Source organism: Antechinus flavipes, chromosome 3 (genome assembly GCF_016432865.1).
Source record: "Antechinus flavipes isolate AdamAnt ecotype Samford, QLD, Australia chromosome 3, AdamAnt_v2, whole genome shotgun sequence".
In the NCBI taxonomy this organism is placed as follows: Eukaryota; Metazoa; Chordata; class Mammalia; order Dasyuromorphia; family Dasyuridae; genus Antechinus; species Antechinus flavipes.
In genome coordinates this window covers 54,936,470-54,958,391 of record NC_067400.1, presented here as the reverse complement: position 1 = coordinate 54,958,391, position 21,922 = coordinate 54,936,470, and the positions used below count along the sequence as shown (strand labels likewise).

Sequence of the window (21,922 nt, the reverse complement as noted above, 5' to 3'; positions counted from 1 at the left end):
GTGTCTTACAATAAGAAATTGTTTTTCTCTTTTCAGAAACCTTTCCTCTATTGTCTCTGATCACTTTTCTTTACTGGAAATAAGATTAAGAATACACGCTTTGCTCTCAGATATAAGACAATCACATATATTATAACTTGTCCAAGAAAACATTTTTTTGAAGAATTTATATTCCCTTATGGCAAGTCACTTAATAAAATGCTTGTTGACTTGACTTATAAGATGTTCACTGTAACTGACCAGATTATTTGATTTATTATGCCTGCACGCAAAGCATTCTCATTACAATGGAAAATGTTCTTCAAGATGGAATGAACTCTGATTTTTGAAAGTTATAATAATAAAAGTTATATATTTCCCAAAATGACCAGGAATTTGAGATCATCTGATTATCAATTTTGATGTTTCCAAATGACATTTACTTTATCCAAGCTAACTGTTCAATCACTCACCCGAGATCCTTTTTCAGGAAAACACTGACAGATTGAACAATCTCGTCCTCCACAAGGACCATAGTACTTTTTTCCACCCTGAAAGTTAAATTAAAAAAAAAAAAAGCACTTAGCAATAAGACACAATTTACTTTGGAATAAAAGGCAATTTTATTCAGAATTTAGCCAATTTTCCTTTTTATCATTCAGTTCATGATGTCCCAATACTGAATCATTCAAATATACTTAATCACCCAACCAGTATATGTAAAGCACCCATGGAATATTCCACAGTGCTAGGTGCTGGGCATAGAAAGATAGAAACAAAGAATTCTTGCCTTCAAGAAATTTATATTCAATTCAATGTACATATATAAGTAAATTACAATTTGCTCTAGTGGGAAAGGAAATAAGGAAAAACTACATGTGGGAAATGGTGCTTAGACTAAACGAATGGGGACTAGCTTATACAAAGGCACAGAGATGGGAAATGAAATAATAATAATAATGCTAAATAATAGCAGCTACCATTTAAATAGCACCTTTATATTTGTAAAGTTCCTTGCAAATGTAATCTCATTTGATCCTTACAATAACCTTGGGAGGTAAGTACTATTATTATCCCCATTTTACAGATGAGGAAAATGAGGCAAATAGGTAAGTGTCTGAGGTCAGATTTGAATACCCATCTTATTAGACTCCAAATCTGTCAATCACTCTATTCACAATGTCAATGTGTGACAAAGAGCAAGTAATTCAGTTTGGGTGGAATGTATAGTATGTGAGAAATAAAATATTTAATAAGTTTGGAGCTAAATTGTGATGGACATTAAACAAAATGCCAGTATTTCTCCAGCATACTGGAGTTTATTGACTAGGAGAATGACATGATCAATTTGTGATATAGGAAAATAATTTCAATTTCTCTGTAGAAAGGGATTGATGAGAAAAGGGAGTGGCTTCAGAAAGGAATTAGTGTAATAATCCAGGAGAGAGGGAAGTGAACAGAATCCCAAATGCATTTAGTTTAGTGCAAGGAAAAGTTGTACTTAAATGGAAAATATCATCCAGAAGAGGTTGTTGAAGTCACCTTGTCATCAAATGCATAACTGGTATCCATTCTACTTGCAGGTTGAGTTATATAGCCATATAAGCCATATAGATATATTGAAAGACATAGGGAAAATTCTTCCTGTTCCCAATTTCCTATAGAAATCTTTCTTCTGTCTGCCTACCACTGATGTCTCATTCCTATTACATTATAAATTCATTCTTTGGATCCAAGACCTACTCCATGTAAAGATTCAAATGCCACTCAAAGTTAAATTATAAATCTGTAATACTTTAATGTGAATAAGTTTATCACCACTTTTCCAATGTGACATCTAACAAAGGTATGATAACTATCAAGAGAGAAATCTATAGCATTGGATTATAAGGGTAGATAAGATATTAAAAAACAAACAAACAAACAAAAACAAACAAACAAAACCAAGAGCCACGTTCTTAAACAGAAGGTGCTGTGCTTTCATCAAAGATCTCATCTGCTGTCACCATTTGAGGAATTAAATAGTCTTCTTTCCCTTTAAATTTCCATTTTAAGATTACAATTGTGTTATAAACTGAATACTCTCTTCCACTATGAGATCTCAGAACATCACAAGGTCAGTCAATCATTAAGAGTAACAAGTCTTACCTTGAGCCATTGAGTTAATTTGCTATTCTGAGAGAAGTGTCAGGGAAATCATATTTACGTAAGTAAATTACAGATGGATCTCATAGTTTTAGAATTCAGCTTTGTCCAGCCTAACCAACATCTGTTCCAATTTTCCTTCGATCATCCCTAAAACAGGCAAGTTCTCATCAGGCACTAAAGGAAGCAGCAATGTGGCTTTGTTGACCAGTTCTCCAGCCAGAACTCTGAAGAGCAAACTAAAACTACTTCCCCTAAAGCAGTGTGAGGCCTCATTTGGTTGCTTCACTCACCATGGGTCCCTTTTCCCTTCCATTCACCTACCCTGCCCCACCCTACTCCCACATAGGATTTTAAGATGCTCAGGGCAACTAGATGGTAAAGTGGATAGAATGCCAAGTCTGAAGTTAAGAAGACTCATTTTCCTAAGTACAAATTTGAAATTTACTAGTCGTATGACCCTGGGCAAATTATTTAACTCTGCTTGCCTCAGTTTCCTCATCTGTAAATGAACTGGAGAAGGAAATGCAGAAGCTTGCCAAAAAACCCCAAATGGGATTACAAAGTTTCAGACATAACTGAACAACAACAAAAGATACAGTTTGACTTTACACAATTTTTTCATAACTCATTTCTTCTTCTATAACTTGACAGCTAATTCTATTGACCTATTCACCATTTTTCTATTTCCTTCCTGCCCAAAGAAATCCATTTACTAAGTGTATAATTATATTTAAAAGTTAACCACATTTACATAAATTAGATAACTTGGGACTCAAAGGAAATAACATTCATTTGAAAAGATGGACTATTCATCTCAAAAGCCTGAAGGAACTAGACAAGTGTCTTGAGCTGGAAGATAATGAAAAGGATAGTGAGAAACTCCCAGAATACAACATTCAGTGTCTTAATCATCCTGCCTGAGGACCAGTCCTGAACCAAATATATGGTGCAAAAGAAGGCTTCTTGACCTCTTTATTTTTTTTAAGGTTCTTGTTTTGAAACTTAAGACTGTATTAAAGTATTATGAGAAGAATTCTAAACTCAGAATAGGGGAACGAGGAAGAAATAAGTCTGAAGACCTAAAAAGATTAGAATTCTAATCCCTGCTCTACCAACTAACCAACAAACTGTGATTTTGAGAAAATTATACTGCACTTGTAGAGTGAAAGAGTATCTGATTTGTCATCAAAGGCTCTGCCATTTTTTAATTGTTCGATATTAGACAAATCATTTTACCCCTTAACAATCATCCTCACTCAGTTTTCCTGAAAAAGCTTTTAAGTAAGTTGACTGAACAATCAGTTTGCATAAAATAAATGCCATTTAGAACTGATAAATGGGATTACATGATCTCTTATCTCTAAAACATTGATACTATGATGTCTGTGCTTCAGTTTGCTCATCTAAAACAGGAAGGATTTAAAACAGACTACCTCTAAGTTCCCTTCCAGCAATGCCTTCCCATAATTTCTGTTAATTGGCCATCACCAGCTCCCAACAATGAATAATGTCAAAAATCATTCCTCCACCTGTATACACACACATTTTATATTTATGCATACACATACATGTATGTACGTATATACACCATTTCTTCATTTCTTTTCTTTTTTTTTAAAGACAATTGAGACTAAATGACTTGCCCAGAGTCATATAACTAGCAAGTATCTGAAGTTACATTTGAACTGAGGTCCTCTTGATTCCAAAGTGAGTACTCTATCCACTGTTATCACCCAGCTGCCCCACACATTTCTATTTCAATGTCACTATCCATACTTCTTTCAATGGAAAAAAAAAATGTGGGTGAAGAATATGTAATATTTTTCAAATTTAAATATACTAATGCTACATATTTAAACAAACTCTTTGTATACCAAAAGTACAAAAGTTAAAGTGTTTCCACAATTAGATAATTTAAATAAAAAATGCATTTGAAACTTTCAAAAAAAATCATTAGAGTCCCAAGTAAATTGTTATCTTCAAACACAGAAACATTAAATTCAAAGCCAGTAGAAACTCATGATAAGATTTTTTTTTTAAAAAAATGCTTCCAGTCAAAGCATGACTGCAAACAAGCACATAGGTAACCTGAGAATCTGGGTCATTTGAGGCTGGGATGCACATTACAGTGATTCAGTGAAATCTCTAACAGGGTAATCGATATACATGAACCTTAATCATACTGACAAAGGTGTTTCTTTTTTACTTCCTATCCTACTGCCTGAAAAGTTTGTGGCAAATGATTCTTTTGCTACATTTCAGGGAAGTGGCCACATAAAAGGTGATAAATAATGTCTATTTTAGAATGTTTACAAGAGTCTAGTGAAACAAAATAACAGATGATGATAGAATCTTGAATTTACAGCTGTTTCAAAAGCAAAAGGAATCATTTTGGTCCCCTAGGGCCATCGTTTCATTTTACAGATGGAGAAAATAAGGCTAGGGAAATAATGTGACTTCTGCAAGGAAGCAGAATCAGTATTCAAATACAGGTTGTCTTACCATGATTTTTTTTTTTAATTTCTCTTGCTTTTAATAGGCCAAATTGTAAAAATAAAGCAAATTCCAAGAAAAGATCTACTCTTTTAAAATAGATAATATATACATATGTGTATGTTTTTATTATATTATTTATTTGTGTTTCTATGATTTCATCAGTATGAAGAGCTACCTTTCAGTGTGAAAACTTCCTCAACAAATACAATTTAGGAACTGGTTCATAATTAATAGTTTTAGGGAATTTCAAAGACACTGAGAGGTGGATGACTTATTCAAGATCACTTTGCCAAGATGTATCAGAGGCAACAACAAAGCTATTAAGTTAGTTCTACATCACACTAGAAAGAAAAGAAAGGGGGAGTAAACTTATTTTTAGGGAGAGGCTTCCTTATTACTTTGCAAAATTCACAAAAAAAAAATGGATGCATGGAATCAAAAAACTGGGAATAAGCTCTAATCAATGTACTTACCCCGTAAACTTGTTGTATAGAAAAAAGAATAATTACAAGCGACCTGATAAAAAGAAAAATCCAGTTTAGTTTTAATTCTTCACTAAGATACAAAACAAAATAGAAATCAATAATGAAAGAGGAGCCTCTCTTCAACTCTAATAGATTAATTGTCACTAGTTGGAGAAGAGAGAGCAAACTAAGAGCTGATCCTCAATCACTTCCTATCCCCATCTTCTTTCCTATTTTCAATCAACCAAAAATGACCTCTTCCACTTCTGCTCTGGGTTTGGCATTTTGTTAGGTGCTGTAGAACACATAAAGTAAAGGATATGGTTCCTATACTCAAGGAGTTTAAGATTGTGTTTGGAAAAGCAGACAAACAAATGTGATAACAACTGGGAATACCTAAGTGCTGTTATATGGGTCAGCCCCTTATTAAATAAGCAACAGTGAGGGCTGATGTGGCCAGAGAAAGCTTCATGCAGAAATGGAGAGGTGGGTTGGGAATAGTTTAGGCTAGGTTTTGAAAGCTAATTAAAAAGAGGAAGGGGTCACAGGACATTTCAGACAAGGGGAAAAAAAAACATAGTGAAAGAACATTGCTTAAAAGTTCAGGGAGGGGAGGGAGTGAGACGGTTTATTAAATGACAATTATTATAAATTTTAAGTAGGACTTCAATAAAAATGGAACTTCATATATCTCTTGTTATAAAATATTACTGTAATATAAGAAAAGATGACTGAAGATTTCTAAGAAGTATGAGAAGACATATAAACTGACACAGAATGAAATTAGCAGAACCAGAAAAACAATATATACAATGATTAAGTAAACATAAAAGGAAAAAAAGGAGAGAATCTGAATGCTTAAGTGGAGGAAGAATTATGTCTTTTTCTGTTGGCAGAAGTGGATAATATTCCCTACACTATCAGGAGTATGATATTTTGATTGCTTTTGCTAGACTGTGCTCTCCCCTCCTTTCTCTTTTTAGCTTTTTTTTTTTTCTTTTACAAGGGATGGCTCACTCGGTAGGAGTGGAGAGCAAAGGATATATTGAAAATAAAGATAATATAAAATAAATAAGGCCAAAAATAAAAGAATAAAAAAAGTTTTTTTTTGTTTTTTTTTGTTTTTTTTGGCTGAGGCTAGGAAGTATTAAGTGTCTGAGATCAGATTTGAACTCTTCAGGACTGGTGCTCTATTCACTGCACCATCTAGCTGCCCCTAAAAAAGATTTTTAAAATAGCACACCTCTATATATGTTTTATCATTAGCAAAATATTTTCACTCCTATAATCTCACTTCATCTCACCAAAGCCTTTGAGATAGGTAGTCTAAGTTTTATTCCTATTTTAGATGTAAAGAAACTGAGGTACAGACTTATAGGATCATAAACTTTGAGGGATCTAAGAAATAATCTAGTTTGACCCTTTCTTTTCACAAATGAGTTGAGAGGTCCAGAATTTTAAAGTCCCCAACATAGTAAATGGCATCACTGGGATTTGAAATCATGCTAGCTTATTATAAGAAGGAAATCTCACCATCAAACCTTAAGTGACTTATTCAGACACCTCCCCCTTTTTGCTCATTTGTTTTTTCTCTTTCCTCCAAAGTCTTTAGTCTTAAGTGAAAATTCTTTCCTCCCTTTCTTAATGCAATCTCTGAGAGGCTGATAAGCTCAATTTAAATATATGAAGGCAAAGGAGAATCTAAGTCATGCATTTATCTGAAACTCATGACTCATATGTTGAAAAACTAGGGGTCTAGCACAGAATCATAATTTTCTGTCAGTGATTTTTTTTTTTTAGATGTATTCTTTGTAGGGAGTGTTTTATTTTATGATAAAATTTTGTAACTTCACACCCAGCTAATTTGGAATACATGAAAATTCACAAAAGAACTTAATTAGCATTGGCCATCTATCAGCAAATTAAAGCATAAATACAGAAGTGTGCAGAGAGAAGGTGATGTTTCCATATTTAAAAGCGTGAACTTGGAATACAGATTTATAAATTATAATTCTGTTTATGCTCATCCATGGATAACTATTGGATGTATATCCTTTTGTATACAAGTAGTTTTCATATATTTTAGCTTATTCTCTCCTCACAAGAACCCTATGAAATGGGAGGGCACTTATTATCCCCATTCTACTGGTGAAAAAAAATGAGGTCTCTGAGGGGAAATAATTTGCGGAAGCCATACTGATAGCAGAGGCAGAATTAGAAACATGTATTCTTATCAGCCTAATATCACTTTCATTAAATCAAAATGCTTCTAAATAACCAGTTCCTATCGCAGTGTATAATTGAAAGTAATGAAATTTTAATTCCCCATAAAAATAACAATGTGAACTTTTCATCAGGTTTTTTTCCCCCCATAATTAGTCCAAATCAGTAAGATTCCAAACTGGACTTATTCTTCATAGCTATAGAAGCAAAAGCAAGGACTAATAGAACCAATGGACATTACTGGGGGTCAAATTTTGAGTAAATATAAGGAAGGGAAAAGGGAATAAGTATTCATATAGTGTCTACTATGTTTTAGATACTATGCTAAGCACTTTACCTATATTATTTCTTTTGATCCTCAACAAACCTAGGAGATAGATACTATTATTATCTCTATTTTACAGCTGAGGGAACTAAAGCAAATGATTTTAAGTGACATCCCCAGAGTCACATAGCTAGTAAGCATCTGAGACTGGGTTGGAACTCAGGTCATCCTATTTCCACTCAGCACTTTGTCTACTGAGTTACCTAGTGAACTATGGCATTGAAATAGACTAATTCATGATATCTTTGGATTAATTTTTTTGTCTGTGTGTATCCAGCATTTAGCACAGAATCTAGCATATATTCCTTTTCTATCTTTCTTGTTCTATTTCATTTTTTCTTATTTTGTATTTATTTTTAAATAGTGTAGCACATAATAGGTACTTAATGAATACTTCTTGATTGACTGATGAACTAATGAGTCTCACCAATATTTTAAAAAAAGAAAAAAAGCTGGATAGTCTTTTGTTATTCATCTTGCAAAAAGAGTTTATATACTGATTAGAAAATTCAACTTAATGACATTTAAAGTCTTTTCTAAGTTAGATTTACTTAGTTATTTCAAAGGAACTCCTTCACCCCCTTCTCCAGCAAAATTGTGTGATTTAGCTGGGTTTCATACATTATTATACATATTTAAGTTTCATTCTTATTATTATAGTATAGTATATATTGTTTATTATAGTATAATATAATACTATTAGCTAATGCTTTTAGATTTAATTTGTCAGGTTAGGCCTCATACCAGCTAGATGAAATGTATTGTCTTAAGGATCTAAGAGCAAAGTTCAGCACTGAGGAATATACAAATTTTTCTGTAGTCACAAGAAATTACAGCCATTGCAATTTAAATTCCAATTTTAACATATATAAAATACTTTGAAAATTTTGAAGGATTATATATATATATATACACACATACATACACATATAAATCTACACACATATATACATATACATATAATCCTTATATATGTGTATGTATGAGCAAATGTTAATATCATTAATATTATTATTGCATTCCTTGATGATTTTGTCTACTGAGTTATACTATATTTTAACTAATGATAACAATGCTTTTTAATTAATATTTAAAAGAAAAGAAAAAGGTTTGCTCAGGATTTGAATGATAAAAAGCCTTTAACCACAGTGTGAATAAAGTAGGCATTAGATTACCATAACTTATAAGATCCATATTTACAAAAGCAGAAAGCATGCAAATAACAATTGTCTACATAATGCCCAGTTTTCAGAGAGTGCAATATATGAAAATAGATGGGCACAGCCATGACACTTACCAAGGACCCATTACAAATTGTTTAAGCCATCTGAAAGAACACTTTATTAATGCCATTCGCACTAATGGCTTCTCATTCAGGTCTTCACTTCCTATAAAGGTCCTCAATCAGTCTTTCATTCCATTTGCATGAATCTTGTCTCTAAGCGATAACCTATGTAGTCCTGCTTTGAGATCTGTATATATTAAGAAGAGAAATTCCCTTAAAACAGTATGTTTGTTGATGACCATCCATTATTTCATTATTCATGTTATAATGAACAAAAGATCCTTCCAAGGACAGATTCAACAAATAGCTTTCTTGAAGAATTACTTTACTCTGTGGGATATTTGAATTGAATAAAAATTATTGGGAGAAAACATACTCAAGCTTAATTTGCTTTCCCCCTCCCGCTGACATGCAATGACCAGAACTAGAAAGAACTTTAGAGATCTAGTTCAACCCCCTCATTTTACAGGTGGAGCAACTGAGTTCCAGACAAGTAAAATAACTTGCCCAATGTCATATAAATAATTAGTGGCAGCATTTTATCAAGTTATATATATATACACATATGCATATAGATGTGTGTATGAATATATGTATATGTACACATATGCATCTGTTTGTATGTATGAACATAGGTGTACTTAGATATATGTGTGCATATGCCTATATACACACTATATAGGCATATATATACACACTTTAAAAAAAAAAATTAGGGACATGGATAACCAGTATTACAAATATCATATGCATCAATCCAATATTTTAGTTTGCCAACTTTTTTGTGTGAAATTCTCCTGGCTTTTTATATTTTCTTGTTGCCTAGGAATAATTTTCTTTCCTTTTAGAAAGCTGCAGTCATTCCTTAAATACCTACCAAGTTCTAAGTGCTGAAAATATAAGGAAATAAATTAAAGTCCCACCCTTTGAGCATAATACCATGTATACATATCAGGTCTCTTGACCAAGCTCACAGGAGACATTGTTTATAGTGATTTGATAGGAAGCATTTGTTTGTCCTTGTTCTTGAGGAGGAACAATGATGTCAGGAAGATAAAGTTGCTACAGAAAGGTTAAGTTGATATGGATTCCCAACTCACCTTTCTCTCCCACCTCAGAGGAGAAAATGGATTTGCTTGTAGTAGATGGGAGAGTTAAGAGTGTAGACATTTGAGAGTTAAGAAAGCAGAAGGAAATGGGAAGACAGAAGAAGTAGATGAGGTTGCATGCCAAGGACTACAGAAGCATATAAGTAGGCAACAGCTGGGATAGATCCTAAAAACTTTTCAGATTATGGCAGAAAATTATAGCTTCAGAGCATTAAGCCAAGAGGATTGGAGGGGGGAGCAGAGGGGACAGAGACAGAGGAGAGAAAGAGACAGAGGGGGACAGGGAGAAGGAGAAGGGAAGGGGAGAAAGGGATCGAGAGAGGGGGGAAGAGAGGGAGAAAGGAGAAGGGGAGAGGGGAAGAGGGAAAAGGATAAAGGGAGAAGGAAGGGAAAGGAAGGAAGAGAAGGAGAAGGAGGGAGAAAAGAAGAAGGAGAAGGAGAAGGAGAGGGGAAGAAGAAGAAGAAGAAGAAGAAGAAGAAGAGAAGAAGAAGAAGAAGAAGAAGAAGAAGAGAAGAAGAAGAAGAAGAAGAAGAAGAAGAAGAAGAAGAAGAAGAAGAAGAAGAAGAAGAAGAAGAAGAAGAAGAAGAAGAAGAGAAGAAGAAGAAGAAGAAGAAGAAGAAGAAGAAGAAGAAGAAGAAGAAGAAGAAGAAGAAGAAGAAGAAGAAGAAGAAGAAGAAGAAGAAGAAGAAGAAGAAGAAGAAGGAAGAAGAAGAAGAAGAAGAAGAAGAAGAAGAAGAAGAAGAAGAAGAAGAGAAGAAGAAGAAGAAGAAGAAGAAGAAGAAGAAGAAGAAGAAGAAGAAGAAGAAGAAGAAGAAGAAGAAGAAGAAGGAAGAAGAAGAAGAAGAAGAAGAAGAAGAAGAAGAAGAAGAAGAAGAAGAAGAAGAAGAAGAAGAAGAAGAAGAAGAAGAAGAAGAAGAGATGCCAGGGGAAGAAAAGGGAGGGAAGGAGGAGGGAGATGGAGAGGGAGAGTAAGAAAGGGAGTTAGAGGATGAGGGAAAGTGAGAAGGGGAGGAGGAAGAGAGCAGGGGAGGAGGAAGGAGGAAAGGAGGGAGGGAAAGAGAGGATCTTTATTCTAAAACGACAGAAAATTTGTTTCAGATTAAACCTGAAGGCTTGGAAGATAATTTAGGAGAGCAGTTTATACACATAAAGTAATAGAAGGAGGAGGAAATACTAGCATTTTTGGAGATAAGGAAAGGCCTCATGAAGGGGTGGCACTTGAGCTAAACTTTAAAGGAAAGAAGAGATTCTAAAAAGAGAGATGAGATAGAGAAAATGCATCCCAGGTGTGGGGCACAATCAATTATTATCTGTAGGGAACAAGAAGAAGACTAGTTTGGCTGGACCTATGACTACATAAAGGAGAGTGAGATATAATTAAACTGGAAAGATTGATTCAAGTACTTTATATTTTATTAGACTAGGAAAAATATATACATATTATATAAACACTTCATATATGATATATTTATGTATATATAAGAATAGGGGAAAGGGAATATGCATGTGAAAGTATATTTTTAAAAAACTAAATTCAGTCTTATCCTTCAGTTTGAATGATTGAAAAAGGTAAACATTTGGAAACTTTGTCCCTCAAGGGAACAGTATGAAACTGAAATAGATGTTGATGATGAAGTTGCAGAAAGCTATTTTTAAATTTCTGGATCTTGGTAAACTAACTCAATGTTGTATTGATGAGAGACTACTTTGCCAAATAAGTGGCAGAACAACATTCCAGGAGATAGTTTCCAAATGAACCTGACCAGAAATCAAATTGTTTGGCAAACTTCTGTTGGAGTCAGGCAGACAGATTACTGATCTTTTTCCATCCACAAATATTTGATTATGAACACTTTTTTCTTGTTTCAAATAGGATTAAACCAATAAAACCTGAAGTAAGAACCAATGATTTCATGTGTAATTAATATGTTGGAGGTGAAAAAATATTTTAAGCACTTCTAGCTTTGTTCACTGAATTAGATGGAAAGGTGACATTGTACATTCAAAAAGAAAAATTTATGGTAATTGATGGTTCTAATGGTGGTTAACAAAAAAAGACATATGGTTCAAACCTAAATTTGAAAAGGATGAAGCCCCATTATTGCTATGGGGTATCTAATAATTAGCCATAGTATATAATTGCTGGTTTTGCTATCCATACTGGGATCCATGAATTCTGAATGGATGAGACAAGAAAAATGAGGACCATTTCCCAAAATCTGTTCTCCTAGCACCACCCTCCAATAAACCAAATATATAAATTATACAGATATATATGTGTATATGTACATATACACATATGCATATATTTATCTGTATGTATCTAAATAAACATCTATATCTACCTATCTGGCTGTTACTGTATACTCAACATGGCTGATATGAGAATTTGGCTTCAAAATGAACTTTGGAGAAGTGATGGAAAAGGAGGTCAAGGACTTGTGTCATATCTCTATCTCTTCCTGAGGATCTTCTGGAAGATAGGAATTCTGAAGTTTCAAGTTTTAAGTCTCATGAACCTATGGTCTCTTCCCATCTTCCATCTCTTCCTTCACTTATCCAGACTTTCCCTCTCTTGGTTTGCTAATCCCTAGTGAATTAAGTTGCTTCCAACTGATGGCAATACTCCCTTCTCTCTTCCCTCAACCCCAAATTAGATATGCCTAACTCTGAACTGAAACAGTTTGGCTGCAAAATAGAATTATGGATGTGAAGTTAAGAACACATAAATTCAAATCCCAACTCACACATTTACTATTATATTATGATACACAAGTTTCTGAGTCTCACTTTCTTCATCTGTAAAATGTGGATGACAAAAGAACTCATGTCATGGGGTCATTTTAAGAATCAAACAAGTTTATATGTATAAATCACTTTGCAAACCTTAAAGAGCTACATAAATGTTAGCTATTATTACTGGGGCATGGGACACATATATTCTAAGAGAACCTTTAATCAATGGAGTATAGTTGGACTTGAAGTTAAGACTTGAGTTCAAAGCTTACCTTAAAAGTATGTCATGTCCCATGGGGAATTATTTAACCTCTGACTCACTTTTCTTTATCTGGTTGTAAAGTTCAAATGAAAGTGCTTTGTAAGCATTTTTCCACTGCCATGTAACCTAAGCTATCATTATTATTATTATTTCGAGTCATTATAATCCTCTGTTTGGCTCAATTTCCTCATCTGTAAAGTGGGGATATTAGCATTCACTTATTAGGGTATTTCAAGGATCAAATGAGATAATTATGAAGCATTTAGCACAATCCTTAGCATATAATATGATTATATAAGTCTTAGTTGTTGTTGTTATTAAATATTATCCTGATGGGTGATTTGTTTCCCTTATATCTAATTGTCTATCTCCCTAAACAAGGCCACCCTGCTCCTAGATCTTTGTGATACATGAAATCATTGAGTCTATGATAGTTTGACTGCTGGTATTTCTCATGGGGACAACTACTATAATGGAGTAAAATTGCCAGTGGAAATATTTTCCCCCATCAAAATAATATTAAGTAGTACTAATGATTCATTTCTCTTTTTTTTTTCCAACAATAACCTTGTTCTTTCAAGAGGAAAAGCTCAGGTAAATGACCAAATGTTCTTTTCACTTTTATTTTCTGAGAGAACCATTTTAGGATCGCTTTTGAGCAATTTTGTTTCCTTAGGAAGTCTGAGAAGTAGCCTGGATGCCTGTTTGTAGAGCCCTGTCTACTTTACTCTTCTCTATCTAAGTTAGCAGTTTTGGATTCAGCCTTGGCCAAAAAGCTTGTATTGGCTGCTTCATCTGGGTGGTTGGGCCCCCGAACAAGATAGCTGCTTTATCAGCTCAGGGAGCAATCTAATCATTTCCTGACCACCAAGCATTTCCCCTCTTTCTTTTCAAAGTCACATTTCACTGTTTTTCACTTCTAGATATGACTTCTATGACTACAGCTTCCAGTTATTTTCATTGTGTCCAATTTTCATGAGCATTTCAATGTTAATAGGATCAATAAATTAACTAGCACTTATTAATTACCTACTAAGTATCAGGTTTTGTGCTAAGGATTCCCTTTCTCCAAGTCTTTGCCATGTTGTGTGTTTGCAAAATATATAAATAATAAATACAGGATATTTTTATGAGGGAGAAAATTACCATTAAGGGAATCAGCTTCTGATAGAAGCTGGTACATTAATTGAATCTTGAAGGTAACCAGAGATCTCAAAAGGAAAAGGGAAAGAGGGAAAGGATGCCAGACTTCCAGGGCCAGGACCTGAAGACAGGAGACAGATTGTCTTGTGTGAAGAAGAATAGAGCTGCACCAGAGAGAGCATAGAGAGAGAAGAAGCATTTACAAAGTGCTTACTATGTAAGCACTCTGCACATATTTTCTCATTTTATCTTCATAATTCTGAGAGGTAGGTATCTTCCTTTTATAGATAAGAAAACTGAGGCAAACAAAGATTAAGTGATTTGCATGCGATAATAAAGCTAATGTCTGATTTCAGATTTGCACTCAATCTACCTAACTTTAGAACGAGCCTTCCATATACTCACCATCTAGCTATCTGAGGAAGAAGGAAGAGTAATATATAAAAAACACAGTGGAAAAATAGGAAGGGGTAAGATTGTAAACAAGTTTAAATACGAACTGTAAGAGTTTGCAGAAATAGTAGAGAATCACTAGAGTTTCTTGAGTGGAAGGATGACATGACATGCTCAGACCTCTACTTTAGGAAAATAACTTTAATGGCCAAGTAGAGGATGGAATAGGGAAAGAAATTTGGAGGCAAGGAAGCTGGCCAGATAGGAAGCTTTTGCCATTATCCAGACAAAAAATTACAAAGATTTGAATTAGATAGTAGCTGTGGGAATAGAGAAAAAAGAACCTGTTCCAGAGGCACTACACAGATAGAAATGGCAAAATTTGGCAACTGATTGGATCTCTGGAGATCACGGATTACACTGACATTGTGAATATGGCTGAACAGAAGGATGCTTGTATGCCCCTCCCAGCAATATGGAAGTTTGGGAGAGAAAGGAAAAAAAGAGTGAAAGTCATTAGATTTGATGAATTTGAAATGCCTGTGGGGTATCCAGTGTGAATTGTCCAATTGATAAGTTTATGTTTTGGAACTAGATGCAGAGCTGGAAGGGATTCAACTTTGAAACAAATATGTTTTCTAGCAAATATCTTGATTGGTTGTGTTTTTTTAAAAGTGTCAGCAACACCTTTCATCATCAAGTAATTTTATCCTTTTAAAAAAATTCAATATTATAAGTCTGATGCAATTAATGGAAAAGTCAGAATTGCTGGAATTACTTTTTCTTTCCTAGAGGTAGCTAAGTGATTCAATGCACAGAGAGCTGGGCTGAAGTCTTATTAGCTATGTGATCCTGGGAAAGTCACTTTACCTCTCTGACTGCCTCAGTTTCTTCATCTGTAAAATCGGGCACCTATCTATGAGGATTAAATGAGACATTTGTAAAACACTTGACATCTCATAAGTGATTAATAAATGTATCTTCTCTTTCCTTCACTCTACCCTCCCCAAAATACATTTTAAAATGGACAAAACATATAATATTTTTATTAGCAAAAATGTTAACATCAAAAATAAATAATGAATTAAGAAATAATGTAAAAAATTTTTTCAAGGTATTCCTTTAAATAGAAATATGTGTATATGCATATATGTTATGTAGATGCATATATATGAAACGCTTTTTCAACTATATGTGTGTAGATATGTATACAGAAATTTCAAGACATTCATAAGACATTATGAATGAGCAGTCTAACTTTCTGACTTTATAAAAGCAGCACGTAAATCATAAAATTCTGACAGCTATTTACTACCTTTGTGACTTTGCGCCATTGAGAAGATCACACTAGATGTCCACTAGGCTTCTTTCTGGTTCCAAATCTATGATCCCACAACCCTGTGAACTAAGGAACAGAGCACTTAAGTGACTAATCCAATATCTCACCATTGATAAGTAACAAGGCCAGGATTGAAATTCAGTACAATCACAACTTAGACCAGAATATTTCTCATGTGCTCAATCAGTTTCTAAAATATTGCTCAAGTTCTCTTCATGGTGACAGTTATATGGCACAATTTACATTTTCTTTTTTATTTCAAACTTATTATTTATCTTTAATATTCATTAACGTTTTTGAGTTCCTGATTCTTTCCCTCCTCCTATCTCTTTCTCATTTATTGATAAGACAAAAAATGTGATATCAATTATACATGTGAAATCATGCAAAAATATCTTTCCATATTAGCCATTTTATAAGAAAATAAGTGAAAAAAATATTGAAATAACTTTTCAATGGCATCTCTTTATCTCAAAATGATACACTCTTTATCTGGTCTTTAGCATCCTTCAGTCAATGCTAAATGAATGTTTATTAGTTCAGGACCAATTGAATTACAGGTCATTTTTTTTTCATGGTGAAATGGAATTAATTCATAAGATCTGAGTCCTAGTTTCCCTTCCTAACTGTGTGATTTCATGGTCATTTAAATTCTCGGAGCCTGAGTTTCTTCTTTTGTAAAATGATACTTAGATTGCATTCAATGATCTCTTGAGTTTTTTGCACTTCTAAATCTATGGTCCTCTGTGTACTGTTCATAGGTGGCCCACCACCCAATTTTGATGCTTCAGAGTCTGAGATGTAATGCTCAATATTCACAAGGATATAGCATCTGCTAGAGAAGGCACAGAGGTATTATATATCTAAGGTCATATGAGCAGCAAGTAGCAGTATCAGAATTTGATCCTAAATTCTCTGTCTCAAAATCAAATTCTTTCCACTAATCTACATGACTTTTCTGTTTTATGCTTTAATTGATGGTGATTATCAAAGTTATCTCTGTGGTTCCATCAAGAAATTCTCTTTGCTCTTTACACACACATACCAACACACACACTTAGGCAGGGTGTACTTATATGTGTACATATGTACTCATTTACATATTATATATGGTTTTGTATGTACATTGTATCTATATAGCATATATGTCTAACTAAAAAACTTTTAAGGTTTCATTTTGCTCCACTCAAATGCTTTTTAAATCATTAACTAAGGGGATGGAATTTTGTTTTCTCTATACTTTTCAGTCAATTGTGTGACCATAGAGTTTGCTATAGAAAACCATTTATGGTCCTCATGTTTTCAACTTCTATTTTCATCAAGGACAACTTTAATTTGCAATGTAGACCATGTCATAAAGATCAAAAGTAAGCCCATTGATTGGTATTTACTGAAGTCCCTTTAATAATCTGTCTCTTTCTCTCTCATATTAATGCCATCCCTGGAGATTCTAATTGTTTGGTATTATTTCTTCTATCAAATAAACTGAGGATTGATTTGCCTATCATTTCAAAATTGTGCACATATTACTGCATCAATTAGAAATGACCCTAAATTAATATTTTGCATAAGCAAAAGCCAGGTGGGATAATATTTAGATAAAGGAGTATTTTTTTAATTTAATGAGGAAGCTCAGTCCTATTCACTTTGATCCTTTTCTTCCTTAAGGAGTTCTCTAACAAGACTATCTGGCTAACAAAAACTTTGCTAAACAGAAACTGGGGAGCTAATGTAAGCTAAGCTGAATGCAGGGTTCTCTAATCTGCCTCATACAAGTGTTTTCTTATTTTAGAGACATTGCCTCCCATTCTGAAATACCCAGACTCCAAATGGAATATAGCTCCCTTCAGATTACAAAAGAATATAGCTGCAAAATAAAGTTAATCTAAGTAATTCCAAGGTAATAGTTCACTGAATGTTAATACTGAGATCAGACAGGCATTCAATTTAATAGAACAGTAGGATGAATTTATTGATACATTTTCAGGGAAAGCATTTCTGAGAGGGAAGCCCCAGGCTCGAATTCTGCAGCATCAGAAAAATTTTAATATTAATATTAGTACTATATTAAGAAAAAAGTATAGCTTAAAATGTTCAATATTTTATCTTAGGGACAAATATTTTTGACATTAATTAATGTAAAGGCTATATAAAATACTAAGGCTATAAAATTCTTGCCCATCTGTTAGAGGTTTGTGTTTTTTCTTTATCTTTTTTAACTGTCAACAAATGACTTATTATCAGCAGAAGTTATGCTCTGCAGCTTCAACTTCAAACATATTGGTCTTACTTTTAATTTGGAGTAACCCTTTTGTGATACTATTACCAAAATGATCTCTGAAGATGAGCTTCAGCTACATAAAAATGAATATTTCTTTCAAGAAGGATCAGCTGAAAATCCTCATTTAATTGTGGTTGTGAATAACTACAGGTTTCTGGAGAGGGCTTCAGAATTAGTTTTCCCTCTTGATCTTTCAACAGGATGGTCCTTCACTTAGAAGCAGCATGAGAAAAAGTAGTCACTTTGGAATAGGAAGGTCTGGTTTTGAACCCCTACTCTGTGACCATGAGACTTGGCAGAAGTCAATTTCCATATTAGCTCTTGTTTTACTTCTTTTAAAAGGAGAAGGTCAAGCTAGATAAATTATAAGAAAAAAAAACTAAATCCTGAATCTTCTCTACAGGACTGCCTCTACTTCTCTCCAGAACCTTTGGGTGCAATTTATGTAAGTTAAGATGAAACTCAAGGGCAACTCTGAATGGGGAAAGGAAAGCTATTTATGAAAGATATTGAGAATGAGTTGGTTATAGATTGGTTATATGTATATGAGAAGCCACTTAAGAATGCTGGTCCCTTGCAAATGGTCTCTTGGAAGAGTTCCTGCCCCTATACTACCTTCCTGAAGTGGAAACATTGTGCCAAGATTTCAACCATCCCTTCTACCATTGGGACATGGGACAGATACCTTGCTTCCAGCCCTGTTCCAGGGACATGGAATAAGATTTTTCATTTAAGACTGTACTTTTAAGTTATGTCATCCGACAACTTATTAAGAGATATTTAACTTTTTTATATTAGACTTTACAATGTATGTGCCAGAGGTCATCAAGGTGGGTGTTCCATTAACAGAACAAAATCAAATAAAAAAAGGGTAATGTTCATAGTACAAATATGAGAACATGCAGATTCCCCTGAATGCACTCTGGTTTGACAAATGGCCTTCACACTATTCCTTACACAAGATGTTCTGTCTAGATCCATGCTTTGGCATAGGCTTCCCTCCAAACCTGGAATGTCCTCACTTCCTACCTCTGCCTCATGGAATTCCTGACACTCCTCCCTACCTGGGGAAAGAGTATCTTCCTGGTACTTCCTTGGTCTTCCCAGCTGCAAGTACATTTTCTCTCCCATTTCCTGAATTTATATTGTATGTAAATACATTTGATATGGGCTAATATCTGCATATGTGTGTTCCCTCAGCATAATATATTATATCATATTTATTATACATATATAACATATGCACATATTATATATAATATATTGCTAATATATGTATTTTACATAATACAATCTAATATATAAATGACAATACATACTATATGACATATATTTATATCATATATGATGATATGTAAGTTTCTCTTGATATACTATATAGTATGTTAGACAAGCTATATAGTATATACTTATAATAATATAGTTTATAGAGCATAATGTGATATATGATACATTAAATAACATATATAATATTATAGTATATATAATGATTTATAACATAAACTATATATAATATATAATATAATAAATATAAAGTTGCGGTCAAGGATTACTTTTTGTCTTTATATGCCTAGTTTCTAGCACATAGTAGAAGCTTAATAAATATTGGTTAATTAATCAAGTTGACTACCATTAGATGACTTTACAAAACAAACAGAATGTCACAATTACAAGTGTTCTTCCTCATACTACAACATTAGAAATTAGTATTTTTCTTACTTAGGGATACAATAGAAATAAAATAGAACTTTTTCTCCCTCTCTCTCACCCCCACCTCTAACAAAGTTCTACTCTTTATGCCTGTTCATGATGTTAGGATTTAGAACAGTCTAAATTCTGGCTGATTCCACCAGGTTTATAAAGGCTATGACACCAGACCCAAGGACAGATTGTATGTCTGTTTTCTACTTAACTTTAAACCATCATATTGGTCAGAAAGGGATGAATTTTTCAGCTTTTATGAAGTAATTGTGAGCCTACCATAATCTACCCACCAATGAAGTTATGTATTGCTAATGTACTAGAGTATTGAAATGGGGACCAAGAAAGCCTGGGTTTGAGCCAGCTCTACCAACTAATTAGCTGGGTGATTTTGAACAAGTCACAAGGTCATTATGAGCTTTATTTATTTTGTTTGTTTTTTGCTGAGGCAATTGGGATTAAGTGACTTGCCCAGGGTCACACAGCTAATAAGTTAAGTATCAGAGACCAGGTCCTCCTAACTTCAGGAATGGTGCTGCTTTATTTGTTTAAAAAAAAAATGACAATATCTAACTGGATGGCAGCTAAGCTTCCTCAAACATTAGCATTTTGCATTTGCCAAAATTAAACAGAACAAATAAGGAGCAAATTAAAATTTTGCTACAAAATTATCAAATTCAAGAGAAATTAAATATCATCCCATTCATATAATTATTGCTGGAATTATTTTTAAAAAATCTAAATAAATTTAGCTATATTTAGTCATCTTGATAATGATTAAAATCCAATGCAGTAAATGCTTTTCATTTGTCATCCATTAACCAGACTCAGTTAATCAGCATTAAGATGCAATGCAATTCACTGAGAAAAATGCTGGAGGTAGAGGCAGAGAATATGGATGCAAGTCCTTGACAGATATGTGATCTCAAGTCTTCACTCTTCTGTATCTCAGTTCTTCCATCATAATGAGGGCTAGATGGCCTCCAAAATCCCTTCCACCCACTAAACCAATAAACCCATCACCTTTACATATTACAGCATAATTTAAAAATGTTTGCTAATGATTAAAGTGAAGCATTATGAAATCTTGAAGTATTTCTGAATTTTAGAGTGCGTGTGCATGTGTGTGTGTGTGTGTGTGTGTGTGTGTGTGTGTGTGTGTGTGTGTGATTTCAATGTAATAGGGTTTGCATTACAATATACGGGCAACTCATTTAATTTAGATACTTACAGAGTTTCCTGGGTGCGCTGAGTGGTTAAACTCAGGATCACATAGTCAGTATGAGTCAGGTTTTCCTGATGTCAAAACTCACCCTCCATACCAACCATTGTGCTTCTCTAGCTAATCATTGTTGTTGAGTCATTTATAGTTGGATTGATTCCCCTTGATCCCATTTGATCTTAATCTTGGCAAAGCTACTGAAATGGTATGCTATTTTCTTCTCTAGCTCATTTTGTAGATGAGGAAACTGAAGCAAAAAGGATTAAATGACTTGATTTGAACTCATGAAGATGGGTCTTCCTGATTACAAACCCAGTGTACTATCCAGCACACTACGTAGCTGTCTAGTAGTAGGATTTTAAAGTTTAACTATGTTTTAGTATATTGATTTGAATCTTTTGAAAAGGATAACCATTAGAATAGTCCCAACTATGTAAGAACAAGTATGTGATGTTATTAATCTTCGGTTATTGTATGATGTCATTTATCCTACTGAATCTTAGATTTCATCCTAATAAGCTAAGCAATACATGTTAAGAGTTCAACATTGAAGGGAATGTGGGAAACCTGAGACAATGCATTGTTGGTGGAGTTGTGAAATGATCTAACCATTCTGGAGAGCAATTTGGTACTATGCCCAAAGGATTACAAAACTATGCATATCCTTTGATCCAGCAATGCCATTATCAGTTCTGTATCTCAAAGGAATCATAAAAGTAGGAAAGGGATCCACAAGTATAAATTTTTTTTGTAGCAGCTCCTTTTGTAGTAGCAAAGAATTGGAAAATGAGCAGATTTCCATTAATTGGAGAATG

The 21,922-nt window shown here is 33.8% G+C and overlaps 1 protein-coding gene across 2 annotated transcripts in view; it reads right to left on the bottom strand.

Moving 5' to 3' along the window:
* Nucleotides 1-16,520, bottom strand: part of COL4A4 (collagen type IV alpha 4 chain) — a 132,315-nt gene extending 115,795 nt beyond the window's left edge. Inside the window, exons 1-4 of one of the 2 annotated variants that reach the window (XM_051983438.1) lie at nucleotides 15,880-16,520; nucleotides 8,933-9,107; nucleotides 5,097-5,139; nucleotides 453-530 (exon numbers count right to left, since the gene is read on the bottom strand). In XM_051983438.1, the coding sequence (XP_051839398.1) occupies nucleotides 453-530; nucleotides 5,097-5,139; nucleotides 8,933-8,988 (177 nt within the window). In that variant the 5' untranslated portion in view covers nucleotides 8,989-9,107; nucleotides 15,880-16,520. The remainder of the gene's footprint in view (nucleotides 1-452; nucleotides 531-5,096; nucleotides 5,140-8,932; nucleotides 9,108-15,879) is intronic. The other variant, XM_051983437.1, reaches the window with a different exon arrangement.
* Between the last annotated feature and the right edge of the window lie 5,402 nt (nucleotides 16,521-21,922).